This window comes from Geospiza fortis, unplaced genomic scaffold, assembly GCF_000277835.1.
Source record: "Geospiza fortis unplaced genomic scaffold, GeoFor_1.0 scaffold909, whole genome shotgun sequence".
In the NCBI taxonomy this organism is placed as follows: domain Eukaryota; kingdom Metazoa; phylum Chordata; class Aves; order Passeriformes; family Thraupidae; genus Geospiza; species Geospiza fortis.
This window is the reverse complement of record NW_005054520.1, coordinates 747681-774232: the sequence shown is the minus strand read 5'-3', so window position 1 is coordinate 774232 and position 26552 is coordinate 747681. Positions and strand designations below refer to the sequence as shown.

At 47.8% G+C, this 26552-nt stretch overlaps 1 protein-coding gene across 6 annotated transcripts; it reads right to left on the bottom strand.

The window, feature by feature from the left end:
* Positions 1-20: 20 nt before the first annotated feature.
* RUFY3 (RUN and FYVE domain containing 3) lies at positions 21-25848 on the bottom strand. Of its 6 annotated transcripts, none has more exons than XM_031063649.1 (19): positions 24997-25848; positions 17925-17978; positions 14344-14517; positions 13523-13640; positions 11945-12046; positions 11714-11837; positions 11450-11511; positions 11299-11364; positions 11127-11196; positions 10141-10233; positions 9598-9678; positions 9026-9193; positions 8204-8301; positions 5496-5615; positions 4343-4445; positions 3594-3670; positions 2441-2468; positions 2106-2180; positions 21-1843 (listed from the first exon to the last, which is right to left on the bottom strand). In XM_031063649.1, exons 1-19 carry the CDS (start codon positions 25172-25174, stop codon positions 1700-1702), a joined length of 1935 nt encoding a protein of 644 aa, XP_030919509.1. In that variant the 5' UTR covers positions 25175-25848; the 3' UTR covers positions 21-1699. The 6 variants fall into 6 exon arrangements, 5 of the variants coding, with proteins under 5 accessions (XP_030919509.1, XP_030919511.1, XP_030919510.1 ...); XM_031063651.1 differs by having other exon boundaries at positions 25257-25848; XM_031063650.1 differs by lacking the exon at positions 17925-17978 and having other exon boundaries at positions 24997-25844.
* Positions 25849-26552: the final 704 nt, after the last annotated feature.

Here is a 26552-nt window from a genome sequence, read left to right as displayed (position 1 = left end):
GCAGGATATGAATGATCAAGTTTTTTTTTTTGTGTGGAACAAAATTAACATCAGAAAACCTGTCCCCCCCATTCCCAAGGTCCAGGTGTGAGCTCACCCTGGCATCACACAGAATACCTGAGCACAAAGGGAGCTGGCAGCCAGCAGAGTCCTGCTCCCACCTTCCAAAAGGCCAGGCCTATGGCAGCCACCAGTGCTGGAGGGGCTCAGCCACCTTCCTGCTTCATGGAGTTGAATCCTCCATTTCCAGTTTAATGCTCCCTCTGCATTGCCTGGGTCTTATTTTCTCCTCTGGGGATGAGTCACACTGGGGTTGGGTGCAGGAGTTCACACTGCTGGATGTGTACAGTAAGTACTCAAAACTATTGACACTAAATTCAGTGTTTTCTCCATCCACCGCCTGTGTCTCACTCCTGAGAACTCAGGAATTCACTTGAATTCCAGGCTTTTGGTATTTCAGCACTGTTTAGAACTCCTGCCATACTTTAGGGGATATCAGCAAGGAAATGGGTCAGGAAGCTGCCCTGAGGGGCAGAAGAGTAGAAGTTGGGTGGCTGAACATCCCAAATGCTAAAAGGATGGAGGAGAGATGATTCCTGGTAGAAAGCAGTACCAACCATGTCAGTACCTTGGCTCCAAGAGGCTTTTTAATGTGGTTCCAGCCAATCTAATGACTAAGGAATTATTAACCACTACCCCCTAACAACATCTGCCCAAACCCCAGTGCATTTGTCACTGCAATGCATGTCTTTTCTATGAGCTACAGGACATTCTGTGGTCTCAGAGACTGCAGGAAGTGCCAGTAGGAACAGGAGTAAACACTCCTGTGATACCAGAAAGCCACCACCGCTGTTTGGACTAGCAAAATCCCTTGAGGGAACAAAGTAACAAAGAATGATGTGGCACAAACCACAAAACCTCTCTGAACTGTACGTGCAATTAAAATTTGTAACAGGTGAAAAGTGTCCCCACTTGGTTTTGATCCAACAGAAAGTGAAATGCCAAGTTTATTGTAACAATGTTTCTATATGCACAAGGCGGAGAGGTGGCTCCAAGTGGCCCTAAACCTCTGTGTGATGGGGACTGGGCCCAGCCCCTAAAGCCCAGAGGGGGAACAGAACATTCACAGCTTGGTTTGGGGTGTCCCTGTGCAGACTAAGCCCCTGGTCAAAGCCCTGAGCAAAGGAAATGCAGGGAGGATGTGTTCACTGGTGGCCCACCTGCCCTGCTCATCGCCCAGGGTTCCCAGGATGAGTCAGCCTGTCCAGGGCAAACGGGAAAGGGGAAATGGGATTTCAAGTGCAGCCAGATGTGAGGAATACCCACACTCCTGTTGGGTTTTGGGGAGCCTCTGCTCAGCAGTAGCACACACCCACACCACACACGTGAGGGTGAGAACACTCCTGGCTTCTGCGTGCAGATAACAGCTCTGGTTTGGGGAGGGGCTCCCAGAGTCCTGAGACTGCTCAGGCACACCTTGGGGCTGCCCCATGTGACATTCCCAATGGAATTCTCCACCGCACAGGCTGATTTAAGGGCTCAGACTGCTGTTTTAGTAACAGGAGATTCTAAACACCAAGAAGCTGCTTCCCATCCGACCTCCAAAGCACATGGGCAAGCGTCTTCACATTCCCCCTGAGCAGCTCCAGAAACACCATCAGGCACAGGCACTGTTTGTCACCCCTGTGCCACCTGTTCCCTACAAGGGGCTGCTGGAATACTGCTGGATGAGCCGCTGGTGGCAGGGGTTGCAGACACGCTCAGGGTTGATGCTGGACGGGAGGGGCAGCTCGTGCACTGAGCAGGCTTCACAGAAGGTGCCCCCACAGTTCTTGCAGATGTTCTGGAATGCAGGAAAAGGACAGAGCAGTCAAGGAGAGCTCCAGCTCTTGGCATATCAACTCAGGGAAGAGCAAACACTGAGCTAAAGAAGGGAAGAAGCTGCTACGGGGGAGGAAAACCAAACCACTGAACAGGGAACCATCACCCCATCAGCATTTAACAAAGTTCTGTTAAGGGCAGAGGGGCCTGCAAGGGCTCATTTCTAAGAACACCTCACCAGCAGGAAACTGTGTGGGAGATGGCAGGTCAAGCCCAGGACTTGCCTTTCTTTGGCTCCGGCTGCCCTCCTCCTGGCAGAGCTGGCAGATCTCGGCGTGTCCAGGCCCCGACAGCTGCTCCTACGGCCCAAGCCAAAACCAAGAGATTCTGCTTTACACAGCTCCTGTGGCAGAGCTCGGCAGCAGCAAGGGAGGAACTAAACATTGGGAGCAAGCTGGCAGCAGCAGAAATTCCCAGTGGACAAGACAGCACAAGGCATCCCAGAGGCTCTCTGGGGGTCTGGCTGTGCTTTGCCAGGTGCATGGAGGAGAAGGAGGGGATTTTGGTTCAGCTGATTTACAGGAAAAGAGCAAAACCACCAAGAAGGAGAATCACCCACCTGCTCTTCCTGTGTGCCGCTGGGTGACCTACAAGGGAACAACAGCATCACTTGGAGCAGGCCTTCCCTCACCAGAGCCTTTAAATAAAACATCTGTGCTATCAGGGAATTCCCTCATCCCATTTTTAAAACCCTCCCCAGATTTTTGAGTAGCACTCCTGGTTCAATGGCAAAAGCAGAAGAAAAAATTGCAAAATGCATTCAGGAGAACAGGAAGACAGGGATCATGAACACAGAAAAGACTGTTGAGGTGCTACAGCACTACAGTTTGGCTTTAAACACAGGCCTGCAGGTTTGATCCCTACCCCGCAGCAATAAAGCACCACAAGGCCTGTAAACCATCAACCTGACCCTCACTTGCTTAAACACTCCAGGTAAAACAGGGGTAAAAACCATCTCAGGCCTGGAAGGTTTTTAATATCTGACAAAGCAGATTTGAACTGCTTTATGCTATTTTAAGAGGATATTTTCCTGATTAACTCATTGATTAACTCACTGATTAACTCAATGGAGAGTGCCTCAAGGGCACAGCAGAGCCCTGACAGAGCAACTTCCAATGGGCTGTTCCATCTCGAGCCAAAGCCTCAGCACTGAGCTGTGCCCAGGGGCTTTGAGAACACCTTTTATCTCCTAAAACCAAATACTCAGATCCTGCAGCAAGAATCCTCTGTAATAATTCAGCTTGGAAACAAGTGACTTGAACCACAATTTTACACAGCCATCTTCTTAAAATCACACTTGAAGTTCTTTCTCCAACAGCTTGTCTTTAGGAGGTCCAAACACCCTTCTCCTTTCCCTCACCAAAGATAGTTTGGACATTAGTTCCAAAGGTCTTGCATTTAGCTTACCAAGGATTCTTGAGTCAGAAAAATTAGTAAACAGCAGGTTTAGATAGAAAAGAATTCAAAGGTAAATGGGAGAGACACAAAGCTTTTCCCATCTGAAAGCACTGATAGCAAACAACAGAACCTGCTCCTTCACTTTGAGAGCTATGGAAAAGCAGCAGAGAACTCAATCAAGGGCATGAGGTTGGAAATCCTTCTTAAAAAGGGAAGTTGGACTATTCCCAACTCCCTGTTGGCACAGAAATTGGAGAGGGGAAAGCAGGACTTGGGAAAGGAGAGGCAGAGATGAGATTTGTTTCCTTCCTTACCTGTGTGGCAGGACACTGTTCTCTCTCAGTGGCTGCTTCAGTTTAGCATTTTCTTCCTGGACTTTGAGCTTCCCATCCTGCCAAAAGGAAACACTCACCCATCAGCTGCACTAGAGGAGAACTCCAGCTTCACTCCTGCCACACTGCAAGGGGAGAACTGGCACTGCTATTTTGGGATACTGCTCTGCCCCTCCTTGGCACAGAGGGGTAGCTGGGTCCCAGTTTCCCCTGGGAGCAGCTCTCAGGGCTTTCTCTCTCTGTGCCTCTCAGAGGTGGGCAGGGGTCCCACGACCTCCTGTTGCCAGGAGCCACAGCCACCAGTTCTTATTTGCAGAGCAGAGGTTGAGAAGGAACATGGGCTCAAGAAGTTTTGTAAAAGCTGACCAGAGACAAACTTTCCCATCCAGCAAATAAAAGAATCCTCTTCTTCTCCCCAACCGGGTCACAGCTGAGCCATGAGACCTAGAGCACTTCACTGAGATTGTGTAATACTGGTCAAAAAAGACAAAATGGTCTGCACCATTCAAGCAGACCAGAGAGAAGCAAGGAACTGCAGAAGCCATCTCTGTTACTGCACAGTTCTCACTGCAATTCAAACTGCCTGTCCAGAGTGTATAAAAATCTTCCCAAAGCTGCTCTGGTTGTGGCACATGAACAACAACCATGTACTGCCTGAGAAAGCTCAGTAAAAGCAAATGAGCCAAGGGAAAGTGTACCTGAAACCCGAGCCAAAACCCAAGTCACATTACCTGTCTGAGCCAATTCTTTGGGCCTTTTTTGCTTTCTTGGCTGCGCTGGTGACTGTGAGACCATCTGTCTCTTTCCCGCCTTAGCTCCAGTTCTAGGTGGCTCCTGGAATGCCAGGTGGAATTGTGAATAAAGGACAGTTTGGGGACACTTGGCATTGACAACTGATGAGCTGTTTGACCCTTTGTTCACACCCCTAACTCAAGAGCTAAAACTGCCTCTTGGAACCCAAGGCTGCCTCGCAGCCATTATGTGTCAGGATGAAAAAATCTCCAAGTCCTTAATCTAATTCTGGCACCATTCAGCATCCAACTGATGCAAAACCAGAGCCATTTGCCCTTGTCCTCCTGAGCTCACCCATGCACACTCAGGACCTCACACCAATTGCTGACCAAAGCCACTTTGGGCTTGGCAGAGCAGCTTTTGGAAAAAAGAAATAAAAAGCTGGGCCAGGAGGGGAAGAAGGGACAAAAACCTCCATGCATCCAGCAGTGCTCCCACAGAGCTCATCTCAGTGACCTTGCAGCAAGCCACAGATGAGTCAAGGCTGAAGGAGATGCTCTTCTCTTCTAAGGAAGGAGATTTGTCTGTGTCCCTGTCACTGCTCAAGTGATGAGGCTGCAGGGAAGAGGTGATGGCTTTTGACAAGGTCTCTGTTTGAGTTCCAGCAAAACTGAGAGCAGTTCCAACAGGGAAAAAATCTATGTCAAAGTACTGTGTGTCAGATAAGACAACCAAAATCACTGTCCTTGCTCCAGCACCTTCAGTGTTTGCTCCAGGCAGAGACTTGGCTGCTCAATCCCTGCCCAGGAGCAGCAAATTGTTAATGTTAGCTTTGATTTCCCAAATATCACAGAATCACAGAAGGTTTGAGTTGCCAAGCACCTTACAGACTATCTTGTTCCACCCTGTGCCATGGGCAGGGACATCTTCCACTGCATCAGATTGCTCCAAGCCCTGTCCAACCTGGCCTTGACCACTTCTAGAGATGTTACCAAGGACTTCCCTCCCTGGACTTACACCTCGTGCCATCTAACACACAACTTGCCTCACTCCCTTCTCCATCCCCTGCTGCCCTCTGCCACCATCCCCCCTGCTCTCCCCTGGCCACAGCACCACCAGCCCAGAAAAGAGATTGGAAAAGGGTCTCTTCACCGCTGCCTGGAGAGCTCTTCCACTTCCAGCTGGAGGCTGTTGATTTTGTCCCCAAACTCCTGCTTGAAGAGCCGGTTGTCCTGCAGGGCCTGCTGCCGCTCCTTCTCTGCCTGTCGCAATCTGGATTTGAGCCACATGAACTTGTGATAAAAAACAAAAGCCATGGTGGGGAGGAAGACTGAGTTTAACCAACAAATAAAAAACCCAGTGAAAAGGTAAAGCCAAAAAAAGAGAATGGTAAAATAATGGAAAGGAGGAAAAAAAGTTCAAAGCAAAGCAAAATGTAGGTGAACCAGGCAGAAGCTCTCATTTTCAATAGTTTTTATTCTATCACTACAGTTTACAGCCATTAGATGAGAAACAGAAAACATCACTTTTATCCAGATTCGAAGCAAACCTCAAGTACACAGAATTTTTAGTCCAATTGGAGTTTAATGTATGTTACATTTCGGCTTTGCACAGGTAACTGGAACTTGGAACATAGGTTGTAGCTACTCTATTGAGAATTAGTGCATGTTCCTGGTCTCTCCCATGGATGGACACTTGGGCTCAAGCCCCAGGCATCAGTACACTGCCACATTCCCACTCGGGGCCTGACATCAGAAGCCGCCAGATCCTTAAATCTGTCTGATTTCAGCACAGACCTCACCATCCAACCCCCTGTTCCTACAGCAGAACTGTGCCAAGGGGCAGGGGCTCCCCACCCTAACCAGCTGTTCACACTCCATGATCAAAGCTTCCACCTTTCCCTTAGGATTACTTGTTCTGCAGGGAGTTAGGATGAGTTTCTAGTAGCAGGTTACTGAGCGGTGAGTTTATAGGTTCAAGCATGCAGCTTGGGCATGGCAGGAAAGTTCCCAGCAGGGCTGTGCTGGGAGCCTGGGAAACAAGCCCCACAGTGGCCCACGCTCACTTCCATGGGGTCCAGGCTGAGCCCCCTGGAATTTTTAAACACTTGGAGGTGTTCCCTCCTGGGCTTGTCACATTTGCCAGCCACAGCCCCAAGGAGCACTGTCCCACAGGTCAAAGGGAGGACTGGCACCAAAGAACCACTACAGGCATCTCACCACAGCAAAAAACCCTTATTCAACACAGAAATTCCCCAGATCCAACCTTCCAAAAGAGAAAATACCTTGAGGAGCACTTACAAACCTAAAGCCTGCCAGAGGCCAGCACTGGGACTTCAGTGATCAGAGAATGTTAGTTTATAATAGTTCAATCTACAGTTACTTCAGATTTTGCACTGGGTTTTAAACTGGCAATTATTTTTCCTATTAAGAGGCATTTCTAAGCTTTAGCTCTTGTTCCATTAGCAAATTCCATTTGTTTTGAGCAAGGCAAACTCACAAGAAAATGCAACAAGTGTAAAAGGCAACTCTTTTCAGCCACCAACTACTTGGACAAGTAAACTGCAAGGACCAAATTTCCATCTCCATTCCTCACTGCTGCACACTGGGTTCCTTCTCCTTTTTTTTAATGTGTTTTTGCTTCCTTTAAACAAAGATCAGATTATTTTTTATAAAACTGGTAACTTCCCTTTCTGGGAAGGGGAGAGACCTCCCAAAACACCTCTCCTCCACTTCCTTGGGTCAGGAAGAACCACAGGGTTCGTCTGGAGGGATTCCTGGCAGAGGTAGAAGCAATGCAAAGAGAAGGAGGTTTCCACTGAACTTACCACTCTATCGTGTTACTCTAAGACACCTATAGCTACTAATTCTGGACACATGAAGTTTAAAGGAATAAGGATAAGTCCCCACCCTCCCCCCAGGTCCCTAAGGCAGAATCCAGGCGGGCTGGTTACGGGAGGGCCGATGCTCCCGGTGCTGGGCCAGCGTCGCACCCGCTCAGCTCGGACTCGGGGCTGGACCCACAGAACAGAAGAGAACAGGGAATGGCTTGGGGCACGCACACAACTACTGTCAACAACTTCCAGGGATGCATTTCTCGTCTACTTCACAAAAGGGCAATACAGAGAAGGAGCTGACTGTCCCGAGCTGGCCGCGGCCCCGTGCTGCCGCAGGCGGTGACGGCAGCGGCCGGGCACGGCCACCTCGGCCACTCCTGGGGCGCTCCCGGGCCAGCTCCTTGGTACTGGTAAATGGCAGGGTTGGGGATCCTTATACCTGACTACATCTCGGCAGAAAAACTCACTGATTTTAAAAACTCTGCAAATTCCAAATCAACTTTGGGTGACAATTAACATTTGAACAGTTGCTTTTAGCAATTCTCAAGTTCTCTCCTCATAAATGAGTTCTGATGTCAGAGCTGTGAGGTGGCCAGACATAAAAATGTCTAATGATGCTTCTGGATCAGTTTGTTTGCTGCACTATTTAAGGTTTTTGCCTGTTTCACCAAATCCTTTTCACTGTATAAGTAAGTCAGAATGAGGATGATGAGAAAACAGAAAAAATAAGAACAGCAAGAGAAAAAGAACACACGAATTAGCTGAGTAGCTATCATGAAACATTTTCAAACACAAACTTGTTTTAAAGAAAATCACCCTGTCTACAGAAACCCTAAAATGAGAGCACCCAATGGAGTGCAATGCACTGCTCGTTAACCAGGTCCCAGAGGTGCTGCTCCCACTGCTCCCCTCAGGCAGCTCTGTCTAGCAGAGCACTGGGACTCTCCCCTGGCCCATTCTCGATCCATGGGACGCTACACTAAAGGACATACCAGTGGATCCTGGCTCAAGTTTCCTGTCTTACCTTTGTTCCAGCTGTTTGATGGTGGCAGCCATCTGATTTGTTTTTTCTTCCAAGCGGCTGTTTAATTCACTCTTCTGTTTCACTCCCATGTCTGAACTCTGAGAAAAGGAGCAGTGGGGGTTGGTGTAAGGAGTAGTAAATCCCAGATAAACCCCCATAAATCATTTGGCACACAAACCAACAGGGCAAAAGGTAAAGAGGCAGTAAAAAGTGCTGGAAAAGCAAATGCCAGGTCAGTATTGCAAGGACAAATGTCTTGCCATAGAGGTGCAGGCTCCATCTGGACCCTGCAACAGGGCAATGCCACTATCCATAAAGCTTCCTGCACATGGAAAATGCATGATGCAGTGCCTGCCAATACCCAATATCTTAAGAGAATTCAGCTGCTTTGAACAAAGCCATTGGCTCAAGGAGAGCAGAAGCAACTCTTTCCTGTTGGCAAGTTGATTTTGGGATCTATTCTGAGCATTGTGTTGCTGTTTGGAGTCTGCTTTTGTCGCCACACATGAGTCACACCAGGGGCCCTGCACACCAGACTCTGCTGGAACACAAGCTCCCACGGCTCTGTTCACACCACAAAACCACCCAAGATGCTTTCCCTGTCTCTCACACAAATTTCTGGACCATGATGGATTTTTGTTCAGAAGAAATTGCCTTCACCTTTACCCTCCACCATGTCCCCGTGTTCTCACAGAAAGATAGGAGTGCACTGCACAGCCTGTGACCCTTTCACACTCACTATCTCTCCAACAGGCAGGAGGAATAAATGCACAGCAGCTCTCACTTCCATCTGGAATTCCCTGCATTTCCTTAGCTCCCTACCTGCAGCTTGAAAGACAGTTCATGCTTTAGAGCCCTGAGATCGTCCAGCTGCTGCCTGAGTGCCACCAGCGCATCCTGCTTTTCACAGACATCCTTCTCCAGCATCTTCATGGCCAGCTCCATCTCCTGCCGCATCCCGATCTGCGCCTCCAGCTCCTTCTCCACATCCTGGAACACAAGGAGCCCTCAGCATCTCCAGGAGCTGCCCTCATGACCCAGGGGTATCCACCTTTCCCTTCTGCCAATGCAGTCCCTACCCACAAGTGTGCTGCTGCCACAACTTCAGAGTCACACGTCTGACACGTGCCTTAAGGAGAGTAACTCCCCAGTTTTCAGTCCAGTATCACAGCCAGGTGTACAGCATGGCTAGCAGAGAGTCAGGGAATTCTGCATGGGCCTGTCTTTAGGATGGAGGGGTCTAAGGAAAGATTTTATTTCCCAAAGCAGAAATTATTTCCTTAATACCTTCAGGCCAGGCATTTTTCTCCCCACACACGTATCGAACAAGAGCTCAGCAGGGCCATGACCCTCCGCAGCCCTGTGGAGTGAACCCTGAGGCCCCCAGTCCTCACCAGGCGCAGCTGAGTCTCCTCCTTGAGCTGCTTCCGTGCCTCAGTCAGTGCCTGCCCGTCAGCACTTCTGTCCTTGGTGGCCTGAGGTAACAGACACAGTTCAGTTGGTATTGGGTACTGCCAGCCCTCACTTGACCTCATTACTGGCTTTTCCCCAACACTTGGAATTCTGCAATAATTCAGGACAAACCAGCACAACTCTTATTTCCTGATTTGCCTGTCTCCCCACACAGTAAGTCCCCCTCCCTCCCATCCCCTGACACCTTGCTCAGTGAGCTGTAACCTGTGGGAGCTCCTGGCTCTGTGCACGCTCCCTGCTCCATCCCTATGGGCAGGCAGGACTCCCTGTGGCAGGGCCCATCTGTTCCCTCTGCACAGGGCCCACCTGCCATTCCCCTAATCCCCTGTGGGGTTTGTCTGAGACAGGCAAGGAAATGAACTCTGTTCCAAACCAGACATTCAGGCTGGGCCTGCCCCAGGGCTCAGCAATCACACACAAACACACACCCACACCCACACACACCCCCCCAGACACACACCAACCTTCCGGCTGGACTCCAGGATGTAGGAGCTTTCCTCCTTAACCCGCTCCATTTCTTCCTGCAGTGTAATGATCCTGTTGTTGGCAACTGCAAGCTGGGAACAGAACACAACAGTTAATGCACCAAAAACATACTTGACTTGTTTTATTTCTCTCCTGACCCAGCAGATGAGGAAGATTTGGCTGGAAACGAGAGGATGAGCGGCACACAGCATCCTTAGGGATGAGACACCAGGCCCAGAGGAATTCCCAGGGATGACAGCACTGCAGAGCAACAGATTAATGTAAGTGTTTGGTCAAAGGCAAAAGGAACTTCAGAAACCCCTTCTGGCTTTGTAACTCACACACAGGAGCAGCTCAGAGACATTCCAAGGGGTCAGCCATGCTGTCCTGTGACAAACCCAAACACAGCTCCTGGATGGGAGTGTGAGTCCTTGGCAGAGCTCAGGCCCAATACACAGGGCTGTGATCTGTGACACAGGCAGGCACTGTCACCATAGCCTGCTCTGCACATGCTGCACCTTCCCTTGGCAGCTTCATTGCCAAACCCCAAAACCACTGCAGGCACCACTGCAATTCACCTCCTCGTACCACACCAAAAGGCACTCATTGTGCCAGGTGAGACCTCCTGCCACCCTTATGCCAGGGAACTGACCCCAAAACATTTAATGACATTTATGCCATCAGAAATGAGCTGCAGACCCATGTTAAAACACAGACTGCACCTATGCCTCATGTACCCACTGTTTCTCATGCTCAGCCTGGACACCTCACTTATAATGACATTTTTTCCTTCACTTTTTGCAAATTTACATAAACATACAGTTGATTTTCCAGCTTGTGCTCAGTAGTGACAGGTCAGCTATTCCAGTTCCATCGTTTAACACTCCTCATTCTGTACACCAGACATCTGAAAGGAATCCCTCCTCCCTGGTTAATCCCTAACTCCCAAAGTCCAAAGCACCTGGCAGTTTTCCATGACACTTACCTCCTCAGTCAGCTTTGTGTTGGATTTCTCCAAGGCATCCACCTTGGCTTGCAGGTTGTTTACTGTAGCACTGTTGAAGAGAAAAAACCCTATAGTAATTCCTTCACTTTTAAAAATCCTGTTTTGTCTTTTGTTCTGCAAGATAATAAAGAGCCAAGAAAAAATGTGTTACCTTAGATGTCTGTTGAGCTCTTCAACATAGTTCTTCTGGTCCAAAATAGCAGTTATCTGACCATCTCTGGAAAAAAGAAACAGGGCAGCCTGGAACACCTGAACACACATTCCCAAGAGGGAAGCAGCAAGACAACTGTGTGTGCACCTACCCTTCGCTGCCCTTCGTGCTGTTCCCGTCTTTCAAATACATGGAGAAATCGATAACTCCGACCTGGAGAAGGAAAATTTGCATTTTGCATTAAACACTTGGTTTCTAAGACCAACACACTGTTGCCAGGTGTGCAAGTTCAGAGTTAGAAGACCAGCACCTGCTGTACTTCACCAAGGGCTCATTACATCAGTAAGCTATGCAAAATTAATGATTTTTCCATTTTAAATGAGCAGAACAAGCCCATTAAGTGAACACCCAGTACCTGGGAGTCCAGGTCCTCTCCCTTCATGCAGAAGTTGGCATCGATGACATTCAGCCCTACGAGGAGGCCAGCAATGATGGCACCTTCCTCCTCCATCATCAGTGCATTGGGCTCATAAAATTCACTGTGGGATGTAGGGAAGGAGATACACAGCAGTGAGATGGGACAGATGATCCAGATCTTACAGGAGAGCAGAAGTGAACCTAACTGAGAAAAGAGTCCAGCACTCACCTGAGAAGATCCTTTCTGTTAATCAAGGCTTTCATGTACTCCGAAAGTTTCTTCTGCATCAGAGCCAGGCGAAGCCAAGCTCTTCCTCTACCCACAGGTGTCCTGCAAAGGCCAGACACAAACCCTTCCAGACACCCTGCAAGGCACAGTTACCAACAGCTCTCATAGCCCCACCCTACCTCAAGTTTCTGCACTTCCAAGACAGAGCTGGCACTGGTGCAGAGAAATACAAGATATGTAAGCACAAATAGGTGCAGACCAATTAGGCTGTCACTGTCTCTTAGCTCATGATGTTTTTCTTGCCATACTAAAAAGACTTCCCTGGCTTTATCCCTGCTGGATGCTGCCAGACAGATCAGCTGCTTCAGCTCATCACCTTCTGAGTCACAACCAGTTGTGCCTAAGTGACAGGAACATGCACAGACCAGCACAGCTGCCCAACACCACTCCTTGGGGTGGGTGGGGCTGGATGGGAATGTGGCCAGGCAGCTTAGAAACACTAACTCAGTTCTGTTCTCCTCAGGTGCTTTGCCCCTGAATGCCCTCACAGGATGCCATGGACTCAAGTGCCAGTCCTTGCCCTCTTTTCTCCCAGCCATTGGGAGCACATGGCTCTAACGGGCTGACCTGGATGTCTGAGCTCACCTGGCATGAGCAGCAGCAGCCCAAGGAAGCCATGGCCAGCACTGCCCACCCCTGACTCACTAACAGGACCTGGCACTTCCCAACGGTCACTGCGAGCACAAGGTTAAAAATGCACCCTACAACTGCTCTTTGCTTCCATTCATTTCCTATTACAAGGCTCTACAACAGGAAGAGGTACCAGGAGCTCTGGCACAGCACTGGTCCTGTCAGCTGCTGCAGGAGTCCTGCATGCACCTCCAGGAAAAGCACCTGTCTGTATGAACATGACTAAATACTAACCCAAAGCAATTTATTGAACTTATCCACCTATTCTTTCAGCAAAGATGACTCCATCCTTAGTCCTGATCCTCATACAAAAGCTTCCATTTTTTCTATTCCAGGCTAAAAGCTTCTTACAGTTTCTCTTATCATGAAATAGGAAAGCCTGAATGTGATGTCTAAAATTCCTATGAAACTTTTACAAGTAATATATGCTTGCTATGGCTTCTTGCCTTCCCTCTTGAATACAAACTACAATCCTCCTGCTTGGTGCCTAAGCTTTCCTCTCACATACACTATACCTGAAGTTATTTACAAGAAGAATTGCCTACATCAGCCTCAAAACTATTTAAACTCTTATAACCTTTCTGTTAATTCCCCTCCTCTTGAGTCTGACTTCATAAATGCTCAATCAAGGCTGTTCCCATGCCTGAGGCACAAGCAGTAAATGCACTGCTGCCCATAAGTTGCCACGCTCCTAATAGAGCGAGAATATATCCTCTGCTCTCCTGCTGCAGATCCTTGATGAAGAGTAAGAGAGCAATGATCCATCTTTACCTGCAGAAGGTGGCAGATGCATTCCTGAAGGTTCTGTTTGCCCTTCCTTCTCTTTTTCAGGATCCCTCTCACAATAAACCCATATTATGTACTCATGCAATAAAGGAGTGTACTTACTTGAGCCCTGGGAGATCCTTAACACTTGCTGTAATCTCTGCAGCCTCAGGAACAAGTTTTTCTACTAATTCTAGAGGTCCCCAAAATGACTTATTTTGCCCAAGAAAAGTCTTTTTGGCTAAAAACAAAAAGAAATAAAAAATGAGCCAGTTAGACCTGTGCTGATATAACACATTTTCAAACAAGTGAACAAATTAGCCAAATCCTGCCAGCATGGTTCCTCTGGGGCTGCTGCTGGACAGGCACTTGGTATCCTGGAATCTCAGGATGGTTTGGATGGGAAGGACCCACCATTTTCCACACCCCTCAGCTTCCCATCTCCACCTACAAGGACACAAGGACAGCACCTGAAGGCCAGTCCATACTTGGCCATTTGAGCTGTGACTTAGGATTTCAGAGTCAAGCACATGCTCTGCTTTAAAAGCAGCTTCAGCCACAAGCTGCACACAGCCAAAACCCTCTGTTTAGACACAGCTGTTGAGAAAGGAGCTCTGGGGTTGCAGTTCCTCTTCCAGCAAGGGGATGCACTGCTAAAGCACAAGGAAGTGCAGAAAAGGGAGTCACGAGCTTGCCAAAAGCCAGTTAAGTCCCTGAGCACTGAGTTACACCTGGGACAACTGAACTGCCATTTTCAACACGGCAAGCACCTGCCACAGCTCAGCCTCCCTTCCAGCAGGTTCTGTGCCTTGCTCTGGCCTGCCCAGTGCACTGTGGTGACAGCAGTGACCGTGCCAGCCTCTCCTGTGTCCTGTGCAGGCTGCAGAGCCCTGTTGTTCACCCACTCTGCTGCTCCCCAGGGCGGGCTGTGCCCAGGCTGGTACCTTTGAGGCCGTGCTTGAGGCAGTGCTCCATGACCACGAAGAACTGCTGCAGGGGGGCGTAGTCTGAGTCCAGCGTGCGGCCCAGGTTCAGCGCAGACTCGATCAGCCCCTTGATGCTCAGCTTGGCCATGTTCATCAGGTTCATGCGCTCGTTGGCCATGAGGTAATTGGGGTCTGCAACAAAGCAGGGAAACTGCTGCTGAGCAACAGCAGCTGCCTTTATTACACTCAACACCCCACCTTGCTCTTGCTTTTCCTCAGCTTTGAAGGCATTTTTGGGGCAGTGAGTTTCCCAGGAGGCACTCTGCAGGCCTTTTGTGGAGAAAAATCAACACCAACTAGCAGTTTAGGGCCAAAGCCACAGTGGCATGGCAATAGACAATGTATCATACTGAGGGTGCCTTAATACTTCAAATAACTACAGGAGCTCCCTACTTTCACAAAAGACACATTTGGAACCTGATGTGCATCCTGTGCTTTGCACCGTGACAATGTGTCTCTGACCATCACTTGTTCCAACTCACATCCCCAGCTACAAACCAGTAAGAATCCTCCACCTGTGCTTTGCTCTGGTTTATTCTTCCATCTAAGTTCACATTGGACCCTCTCACACTTAATCCAGCAACACGTGTCTCTACCCCAACTTGTATCTCTCTTCCTCAAGACTATTTTTTTAAGCTTAGATGTAATATGGAGCCAACTCCCACTTCCCTCTCTTGGTTTTAACACTGCCACTGGTTTTCACCAGTGAGGAGCTGATCTTCATGGCTCCTGACAGGTCATACTAAACCCCCAAACTCACGGATGTCCCAGGATTATATTCTTCCTCTTCCACATTATAAACATCCAGACATTTAGACCTGCTACTCACACCCAAGTTTTGAGCTCCAGTTCCCAGGTGCAGGCAGTTTCATCCCTGTAAATCCCCTGCTTATCCAGGGCTGCTGCCAACAGCCAGGGACCCTTGAACCAAGCTGCCACCTCGAGTTAATTAACTACTCCTGGCAGCAGAGACCTGACCTGAGGACACCTCAGACTACAGATCCTACGCAAGAGGCACCTGCCAGCATCCACCAGCCAGAGAGAGAGCCAAGAGCCCAGCTAACACACCCACACCCGAGTGCACCTCACTGTGGGCTGGGAAACCCAGCACGGGCAGGGGGAAGAGCCAGGGCAGTGCCAGCATCCAAACCTGAGAGCACAGCTCACTTGTTCAGCCCTCCAAAAGCAGCTCAGGACAGCGCTTCTCTCATTCTCCTTCTTCTTCAGAGAGAACCAGCACCACAAGTCTCCTTCTCTAAATTGATTTCCATAGTTTAGAGAACTTCCAAGTACTCTTTTAGGAGTGCAGCGCTCAGAGCAGCACTGGACTGCAGAAAGACTGAACTTTGTGAGGTGCTTTCACTGCCTGTCAGGACTACTGCTGCCTGAAGGTGATGGGTCTGGCTGCCCTGGAGGTACCCTGAGCTCGTGAGCTGCTCTGGATTTCCAATCCTTTTTCTGCCCTGCAGTGTAGCTAACAGTCACCATCACTGGGAATGGAGACTCAGGAAAGAGTCAGGCACAGGACTGCCAACACAGAGACCTCATCCTCTCTCACCACATTTCCTCACTGGGCAAGGCTGCTGCTCTGCTGGGTAGCAAGGCACCCACAGTGACTCTGCTTGGGGGGCAAAGCCATCCCTAACACAGAATTAAAGGAACTGTATAAGAGAGCACCAAAGAAAATGCTCCTTTGGCCGTGGTTATTGGCTAATTTCAATAGAAAAGTATTTTCACCATATCACACTAATCCAAGGTTTCTGCTTCGTTAGTCTGCTCTGAGCAATTGTGCTCTGCATGTGCAGTTTATCCAAGATTCTCATCTTGCAAACCAGTTAGCTCATATAGGGTGAAACTGGATAAAATCCCTAAGGCTTATTTCAAAACTTAAATGCTAAGTAACTGATACTCTTACTCTATGTACTGCAACACACACAGCTTTAAAGAAGGCAGGGTAGGCAGGCAAGGCTGACTTGTACACAGTAAAACTGTCAGGCTGGCTTTAAGCTGGGACAAGTGTGATCCTGGTGTGCTCCATCTGAGCTAGTACCTTCTCCAACTTCCTTCTGCCTCCAACTGCAAAACCTCTGCCTGGCCTTTCCTACACAGCCCACATCATAAACCTTAAAGTAAATCCCCAGCCCTTGAGCTTGGCTTTCCACAGGGTTTGGGTTTCAAACAAAGGAATGTCCTCTTAGGACATTTTGTTATTTAAATGTTGCAGCTTCTACAGAACAGACATCTTTTCTAACCAGCTGCTTCCATGAAGATGTTTCCAAAAGCATTCGAGAATCCTGTAATTTGTTTAAATGGTACAATCTGTACCCAGGAACCTGAAAATCAAGAAAGAGTCAATGCAACACAGGATCTCAAAGGGTTAAGCTGTGATTGGTCTTGGTACTTCTCATTTGGTGACAATAAATTTTATCACTCCTCATACTTACTCTAAAAGAAGGAAGAAGCAACTAAAATGAAGCTAAAACTTGGATCAAAGGCAGGGAACGATGAGACACTGGAGAAGTGAACAAACCCACAGCAAGCAATGCCAACTCATTAGCATTTAATCACTGTTCTCCATCTTACATCAGGACCAACAAAGTAAATTTAACACGGCTGCTTCCGTGTGGCAGAGAAACACCTCTCACCTGACAAAATAAATGCAAAACAACTTGTACAATATTTTATGAAAAAAAAAAGAAGTCTCAAGCCCCTCTTTTTTCCTAAAGGCCTGCCTTGGAAAATGCCTTTCTCTGGGAAGCAGCACAAGCTGCTGTGCCAGGAGAGGAGGACACTGCCTGTGGCTGAGGAGGCTGTGGGCAGCACCGGGCACAGAACCAGCACAGCAGTTAAAGGCACCATGGTGGAAGATGACAGCAAGGACCAGTGTGCTCAGTGCATGAGAACATCAGCCTTTTGTGCTGCAAACACTTGAAACCCTTGCAGGAGCATCTGTATTTAATCATCAAAGTATCAATCTGATTAACCACTTGCTACATTGGGGATTCAACTATTTCATATTTGCACCGTTTCTTAAAATCCAAGGAAAAAGTGCTATAAATAAGTTTGTCGTTTAGTACTTTACAAGTTTTAAAAAAATTAGCAATGCAAGTTTTAGAATAATTTTTGCCAAGCCTTGGCAAATACTGCCAGAAAATCTGAAGAATCTAGACAGAAATACTGCAGAAAACCTAAAGCTTCAGGGTGATTTCTGAAATATTTTTTAAAATTCAGCGTCCATATGTTGCTGCAACCTTTTAAGCTGTGCTTCTGCCAGGCTCAGGAAGTTACTGCCTCTGAAAGCACTTAGGAGAAGGCAAACATCCCTTGTTGATCTACTTCTTCTACCTCCACTTCAGGTCAAAATAGTAAAAAAAACCCACACACATTTATTTAAGCAACACCAAGGTAATGCAGGAAAGCCACAGCTACTGGCACTGGAAAGGGAAACTAACTGCATTTTGCACTCAGGCTCAAAATAATAGTGCAGAAGCCAAGGATTAGCACAAACAAGAGCTGTGAGATGTGGGTGTGGAACGCACCTTCGGAATCATCGCGCAATTGCTCCACCACATCTGTCAAATCCTCCCAAGAGTCTTTGCAAACAGCAAAAGGAAAGGAAAAGAAAGAAAAACGTCATGCAAGCCGTGATCTAAAGGAAAGATTCAAAATCAAGGTGTAAGAAAAGCATAACTGAAAGGGAGATTTGCATCATACAAGACTTAATTCATAGTGGCAAGAAATCTGCAAGTCAAAAAGGTTCATTAGTCTGCACGAAGCAATAGAGCAAAGCATTTTTCTCCCAGAGTCAGACCAGGGCAGGCTTCAGAAAAGCTGCAGAAGTTTTGTTTCTGCATTAACACAAGCAACATTTTTGTAAAGCACATCCTAAAAAGAAAAGCAACAAAAGCATTACTTTATTTATAAGATAAAAGCACTAAACTTGTGATATTTATGCAATGTCAGCTTTTCCTTCAATTTCCTCACATCCAGCCCCAAGAGGAGCTGCTGGCAGGGACACAGCCACACGTGGGAAGCAGGCACGTTCAGGGAAAACACACACTGAGGGCATTTTAAAGGTTCAACAGACTAAACTCTGTTATGACCCTCACCCCAAATGACAAATCCCGCAGAGGTGACCCAGCCGAGCCCTACATGGGTCCCAGGCTGATGACGATCCCCAAGGACTCAGTCAGGGGAGCACCTCTCTCCTTGGCGGGGCCAGGGAGGTATCCTGGGAGAGGAGCAGGCAGGACAAGGAGAACTGGTTTCAGCACACCCACCAAGTCCCTGTTCCAAACGCAGCGAGCCGAGCCAGACAAACGCCCCGGACCCCGGGCGCTGCTGGCTCCCTACTTACGCACCCGCACTGCCCAGCGCTAACCCGCCATCGGCACAACGTTCAAAGCCCGGCAAAACTCCGGCCCCTTCCCCAGCCAACCGCGCCGACGATCTGAGCAAAGTCCAGAGGCTGCCGGGCCCTCCTCCCTCCCACACAGCGCCCGCCTCCTGCCCCGGGAGCGCAGCAAGAGCCGGGAGCCCCAGCGCTGAGCCCAGAGCTGAGCCCCGTGCGCTGCACGGCGGGCCCCGCAGCCTCACACTGCGCTACGGAGACTGAGCCCCAGCACCGCCCTGGGGATGAGCGCTACTGCAGGAGCAACAAGCACCGTCCCTGGAGCAAACCCCTGGTGTTTAAAGGCAAAGCCCGGGTGATGCTCTCCCCCACGTGCCACAGTGATGGCTTCTGGTCTCTCATGACAGGGGCTTGCAGCTTCCCAAAGGCCAGGAGACTCAATCTCACTGCAGTGCACCTGTCCCTGACGCTTCCCGGGACCCCGGGACTCAGATCCAGATGTTGATCATCCCGGAATCTCTCCCTGCACAGAGTAAGGGAAGCCACACACCACCACTGCAACGTCTTTTATCTAATATTGGGAGGTTGGATTTTTTTCTTAACCCAAAGCATATACAGGGAAGAACATACAATCAAAACCAGATTTACCAGTACCTGGGTAACAGGCACTGGGACAACTGATAGGCTTCATTTCATTTTTCTCATTTATTTTTAACCCTTAGCAAGTAACCCACGTAAAGCTCCCAGAGAAATATCCAGAGGAGTCAAAAATATTTTCATCTCTTCTATCCCTACAAGCCATAAACCCATCTTCCTCCTAGCAGGAACTGCACGAATTTAAAACTGGTACAATGGCATTTGCATAGGTTTAGAGGCAAAAGCACACACTTAATTAGCACTTTCTTTCCTATTTTCATTCATTCTACATGCACCTAGCTGCATTTTGCATAGAGTCCATCTCTTTTACCTTGTATATTTTCCCACTTGTCTGGAAATTCCACCAAGCAACAGTGGGAGAGGAAAAACATCTTCCCACAGAACAATCACAAAGACCTGAAACTCTATAGTTTCCATGGTCTTTCTGGGGTGTGAAAAACTCAATACTTTTGATTATGATGGAAAGTACTTAACTCACTATGTAGGAAGTTTAGATAACAGGATGATCAAGGCTTTTAAGTCTCCATAACACAATTAACTCATTCCAACCAGATTCCCAGGAAGATTAGTATTATGGAACTGAATATCCCATTGGAATGAACACTCAAGCCAGTTCTTCAGGAAGGGACAGGAGAACTTGTCTCTAATACATTAATCACAAAAATCCCATCTGTTATTTGGACAGCAGAGGGGTTTGCAGTCACTCCCTTGGCTGACACAGCAGCAGTATCTCACTGAAGGAGAGGCAATACTTTCCCAAGCCAAAGAAAGCTTTTACAAGTAAACCCTGGGAGAATGGAACAGCATCAAAATTATTTCACACTGCTGCTCAACATTTACTTTAAGGGTTGAAGTTATTGGGCTAAAATACAGCTGGGAGTCTAAGCCTTTCTGAAGTAATGAACATCATCTCACACACAGCATCTGGGTATCAAGTTCCTCCAAAGACAGATTAAATAGAATTACAGAATCACATGCTGCCTTAGGTTGGAAGGGACTTGGACACTCATCCCTTTCAACCCCCTGCCTCTGTCCCCTGCATGGGCAGGGACACCTTCCCCTATTCCAGGTTGCTCTAAGCCTCAACCTGGCCTTGGACACTTCCTGGGATGAGGCAGCCACAGCTTCTCTGGGAAACCTGTGCCAGGGCCTCACCACCCTCACAGGGAAGAGTTTGTTCCATCAGGAAAAAAAGGTCACACGTTTTTCAATAGGTCAGGACTTCTAAAATTATTTTTAAGTACAGAAATTTTAAACAAACTCATGGGGAGAGACTGAGCCATCAGTAAAATAACCTGAAAAAACCCAAGGCATCAGTTTTGGGAAATGAAAACTGAACTTGATACAGAAAGTCCCGAGTGATGCTGTCCAGTCAGCGCTGCTGCTGGGAAAGCCTTGGCCCAAATGTGGACAAATATTCCTTTATTATGAAAGGGGAACCTCTGGTAGCATTACTACACTTGAATTGCATTCTGATATTCTTTACCTTAGAAATATATTGAATAGCAATTAAAAGGCCAAGGGAGAAAATTAGGTAGATGTTGTTCATGTTATGGGAGGTACAGAACTAATTCTTTCAGGTTAGGTTTGCCAACATGATGGATCACTAATTGTTGACAAAGAAAAGGGATCTGCAAAGGGTTTCAGCATCATACTCTTAACACCCTGCAAGCCCAAAATCGGGGAAGTCACCAGGCTGTCTGCAGCCTGGAATGCCAGGAACCATCTACTCAGGACAAAAAAAACATTTCTTTTAAAACCCCCTGCACAAACATTCCATCTCCAAATAAACACATATACACAGAGAGCCTTGCCTACAGAAGAAAAGAGCAGTCTAAGATCTGCCAGAAATCAGAAAGAAATAAAAGGAAACAAAGAAGTACAGACAATTTGGAAATTCCCAGCCCACTCTCCATTGCACCCATGGGACAAATAAACAGCCATGTACATCACATGAAGTCACAGCTTAATCCCACCCTAAGTCTTACTCCCATCCCCACATGATTACCATCAAATAATCACCTGATTTCTCTATGTTGCTGCTGTGTGCAGCTGTATGGAATGTTTCTGCACAACCAGCCTGTTTTCAGAGGGAAACACATGACTAACTGCTATGGGAAATTTCTCATGCTATGTTAGTCCTTGACAGTTTACACCAAGAAAATAAAAACCCAAACCCTTGGGGTTTTTCCCCCATCTTTCACTTGCCAGTTCAGCTGACACCCAAGTGGTTTCCCTGCAGCACTTGTGACTCGCCGCCTCTGAGGGATATAACCCTGCCCCAAGCTCCCCAGCTCTGCCTTCAGTTAGACTGACACAGCTTAAAAGAGCAAAGAAAATAACTCTTAAGAGTAATTTCTGCATTGAAGTCTGGATTACATGACCTAACTGCTATTCCCAAGATTTATAACCACAAACACACTGTAATTCATCTAACTTGCATTTAATGACTTCACATTACTTCTGTTAAATCAGGTCTCCAGCTCCTTCAAACTTCTCATCTATTTAGGGGTTTCTATCACCAGATGTGTTTTAAGAGGCTTTTTGCAAATATAGAGTCATCTCATGTGGGTTTTTGTGCACATCTGAAAGGACCCTGCTACTCCCAGTACAATTCAGATTTATTTTCTAATGGGAAAGGCCCATAGCACTGAAAAATCCCACCTCTCCCATGACTTCACTGTTCCTATTCCACACTACTGGAGAAACCCTAAACCCAGGTTAACTGTTGCCAGTTTGCACAACAAAAGCATTATCAGTAAGGTTATGCTGCTTCCTTACATCATTTTGAGGTACGAAAAACACTCGGATAGAAAATGGAGAAAAAAGGTAAAATCTCACTGATGATTCAATAATCAGTGCAACAGATTAATGGGCAGGAGGTTTTAAGAAGAACATTTGCCTTTCCTGAAGAGGCCCATAACTCCTTGTCAGGGCATTCTACACAAGCACATGCCAGAAACTAAAACTTTTAAATTACTGGTCAAAAAAGAAGAAAAAAATCTGACCTTAGCTTCTGCCCTATAGAAAAGATAATTTCATGTTCGCATATTATAAATTCTAATTCCAACTGCTGCTCTTAGTGCAAATAGAGGAGGATTAATAAAGAGAGGAACACTGGAATTCCTCAAAGTTCTCTCAAGTTAGCGCATGTATTCCTTCTGGATGCTACTACAAGGTGATCTCATGAGGACAAAAATTTCCATAGCTCTTACTGTGAAGCTCCTCATGATTATTCAAGATAGAAATTTAACATCCAGTCAAACAGTCTAAAAAAAGGCCATTTTGTGTAACTTCTCCCCACAGCTGAGAGCAGCGTTCAACACCATCCATACACACACTCTGTTCAACATTAAACAGAATTACAATCCAGGTGGTATTTACCTCCATCCCTAAAGCTGCCTCCAAGACCGTCACACGCACTGCAAGCAAACAAAGTTAACAACCACCAATGTCACATTTAATTCTGAGGGGCCTGCAGAGGACAGTAAGGTTCTGAGAGACTTATTAAGATCACAGCCTGTTTAAAAAAAAAAGAGTTCTTTCTCTAATCCAAGCAGCTTTACAGTAAGCAGCAGAATCTGCTTATTTTCATATGTATACAGAATTGTTTCAATCAACTGAAAAAGTGTATTAATTGCTTTTATTGTTAAATTGAGTGGCCATGCTACAGGTTATATGGAACATACCCAGTTGCAAGCAACTCAGTACCTGCTGCTTGTTTTTAATTTGAAGAAAAGTTCTGCTTAGCTGTTCTCAAGCTCCAGCTCTGTGCAGACTGGAATTGTTGTGACTGGCTCTGAAGGCAGGATGGTTGCTTGAGGGCTGGGGGCACAGCAGATCACAGGGTGAAGAGAGGCCAGGGACAAAACTCTCCAGAAGCAGCAAGAGCTGAGGGACAGCAAATGGAAGGCTTCAAATCTTAATCCAACAAGCTGTTTGATTTGGTACTTAGTGCAACATATATTTTACATCTCTTGGTTTCTAAGGAGAAAACTGTCCCTCTTTGTTATACCTTTGGAAGAATTCCACAGCTTGTTTTTTCCTTCTTCATAATGCCTACCTTTGCATATCAGTTTTGTTTTTGGAGACACTCCCAGGGACACGAGTCCACGCTCCTGTCCCCCTGACCTGTGCACACCCTGCAGACACAGCAGCAGTGCTGATGCAGGAGCACCAGACCCAACAGCGGGATTCAGCTGTGTCAGCTTTCCTATTGTCAACGCTTTTCCTGACCTTCTCTGTTCAAAACACAGCTTGGAACCAAATACACTCCCAAACAGCCAACCACCAACCTTCATTTACCAGGAAGGTTGTTACAGTGCTGCTCTTTTGCATTTATTTTTGATACATGAATTAAATAATGTGGTAACGAAATGAGCAAATGCTGATTTCTAACCCCCTTCTGGAATTCACTGGAGAGTGACTGTAATTACACCTTGAAAAACACGGGAGTAAGACCAAGGAAGGTCTCGGTGTAGCACACAAGAACATGGGAATTAGAAGACAACTGAATTCCTGCTCACCCAGTACTCACCTCCCTGAACCCCTGGGATATGCTTCAGAGGGAATGCTAAATTTCTCCCTTTGAAACCTCTGTCTGGTATCCCACTGCGTGACTAAGTACTTGGCAAGCCAAATCCAAACCCAGGGGCTACTGTCACTGAAAGCAGCTGACAAATGGAAATGAAATTATCCCTTGGAAATTTATTTTAAAGCTTAAATCCCCACCACAATTTCACTTGCCTTATTCAACAAGACAATATAAGACACTGCTGACTTAACCAGGCAGCATCAAACAGGCCAAGCCAGACTGCTTGGTGGAGTGGCATTTCGGGAGTTACTGGAAAAGGGTCAGGCATGAGAAGCTGGGGCCTCCTTGCTCTAAAACCAAAAGGTGCATCCAGCAAGGGCACTCAGAACCTCAGCACCTGCAGAAACTCATCACCTCTCCTTCTTCCCCACTTGTTTATTGGCAGAACACTGCACAGATGTCCTCTCATGCTTTTAGTACTCAGTGCATTCAAACCTTGTCCTGCTATTAAACTGTTTATCAACCCAAACTCCTTTTTCCAGGGGGAAAGCTACATCCCCACGTTTCAGGTTCCAAGCCATTACAAACAGCAGCACGTTCACCAGAGGCGAGCTGGGGCACTGTGATGGCATTGTCACCTGACAATGGGCACCGCTGCGTAATCACTGGGGCTTTCCAAAAACTCCCCACGACCGGACACACGCTGCGGTGCTGCCACTGTGCTCCCCCGGTACCAGCCGGCTGCTCACTAACACAGCTACCAGCCCCGGGTTAAGGGCAAAATCATGATTAAATGGTCTCACCGAGCACATGCCACGGTTTTCTTCCTTCCTGAGATACACAAACCTGATACAGCTAAAAAGTGAATGCATCACCAATCTGCCTTAAAGGGCTGGGTTACAAATTCGGAGGGCAATCTGAAGCAGCAGTTTGGCTCTCTGCTGTGCCCACGGCTGTCCAGGCTCCGCAGGCAGGACACGAGCGTGTGGTCCCGGAGACGCCCCCTCCCAAGCGGTGCAGCGCCGGAACAAAGCCGGCCCGGGGCTCCCGGGGCACAGCCGGACCGTACCTTCGTGGGTAGGCTCGGGGTCGGGTGTCAGCGAGATGTCATCCAGCTCGCGCAAGCACAGCCACTCTCCATCCATGGACACGCGGAATTTGCAAAGATAGATGGTCTCCATGGCAGCCTGAGTGATCTTGTCTGTGGTGGGGGTTGGCATGTCGCTTTGAGGCGTCAGAGCAGACATGATGACTCAGCTGGTACAACAACAACGGGGGCAAAATAAGGACTAAAAACAAAACCTTTCTGAAGAAGAAAATCAGAAATACCTTGCGATTAAAGGACAGATTGCTCAGGATCACAGAGGCTGCTCTGGCCTTTTCATAGATCAAGCAAGGTAAAAACGCTGCTCCTTCCCGCTTAGCTCTGCCTCCCTCCTTTTCACCGACTGCCGTCGTCTCCAGCTATGCTAGAGGCTATTGATCCTCAGCATCCACAAAAACCTGGCTTCTCCACCGGAGGCAGCAGGGAAAAACAAGTAAAAAAATAAAAAGAAAAAAAAATAAAGAGGCAGCAGAATCAAAAAACAGTGTCTTCCTCTGGTGATGACCCCAGAAAAAAACAAAGGAGGAGCGGAGAGGCAGTGTCCCGGCGGCCGAGCTGCGAGCGCTGCTCCTGTCTCCCGGCGCAGCCCGGGCAGCGAGTGCCGCCGGGATTGGCTGTGCGCAGGGAGCAGGGTGGCGACCAAAATGGCTGACTAATGAACTGAGCTGGAAATCCGGGCTCATGTGATCGCCTGCGATTCCCAGGATGCTACCGAGACGCTGCTGATGCGGGGCCGGCAGTCAGGCGCTGCTGGGCACAGCAGCTCCTGGCCGGGCTGTGCCAGCCCGATGGGGAGCGAGCGCAGCACCGCCGCACCCCCATCCATCGCCCCCGGAATACAAAGGAGCAGCGCCAGCAATACAAAGGCACATTTGTATTTCGCTCACATCCCTGCATGCCACTACAGGAATTCAATCGGCACCTTTGTTTTCACGGGAGGTGTGCAAAGCGCAGTTTGGGTTTTATTCGCTGTGCCATCCTCTCAGGGGGCGCCTTGGAGCTCGGATTTCCCATGTACAAAAAATGTTAGGATGGATTTATTGTCTCAGGGTAACAGGAAGGAAAAAATTATCTGGCTCTAGGCGCTCCAGTGACTGAGGATGAAGCTCTTTTAGCAGGGCATGTGCACATGGAAGGACAATAAAGGAGAACATCACAAACACCGTGACCCAATCTTATACTTAAAAAAAATCTCCCCTGAAAATCGTGCTGCTCAGGTGAGGCTGACAAAGAAATACTGTTACTGAGGAGAAACGGGCTTCCAGGCTCTCAACAATAATATAATGATAGTATTCTATAATAACAGCACTGCATTCCCTGTCCCTTCCTGACTGGCTGAATCTCACCTGTGTCCCCAACCCACAGGGTCCTGGTGCTGGGGCACAGGAGGTCCCAAGTCACCAGACCGGCTTCTCATTCCCAAGGTCGCTACGGTGTCACCACCCATTTCAACAATGCTATCAGGCACTAATAAATGAGCTTATCCGACTTCATTCCTGTGTGGCTCCAATGTATTTCGG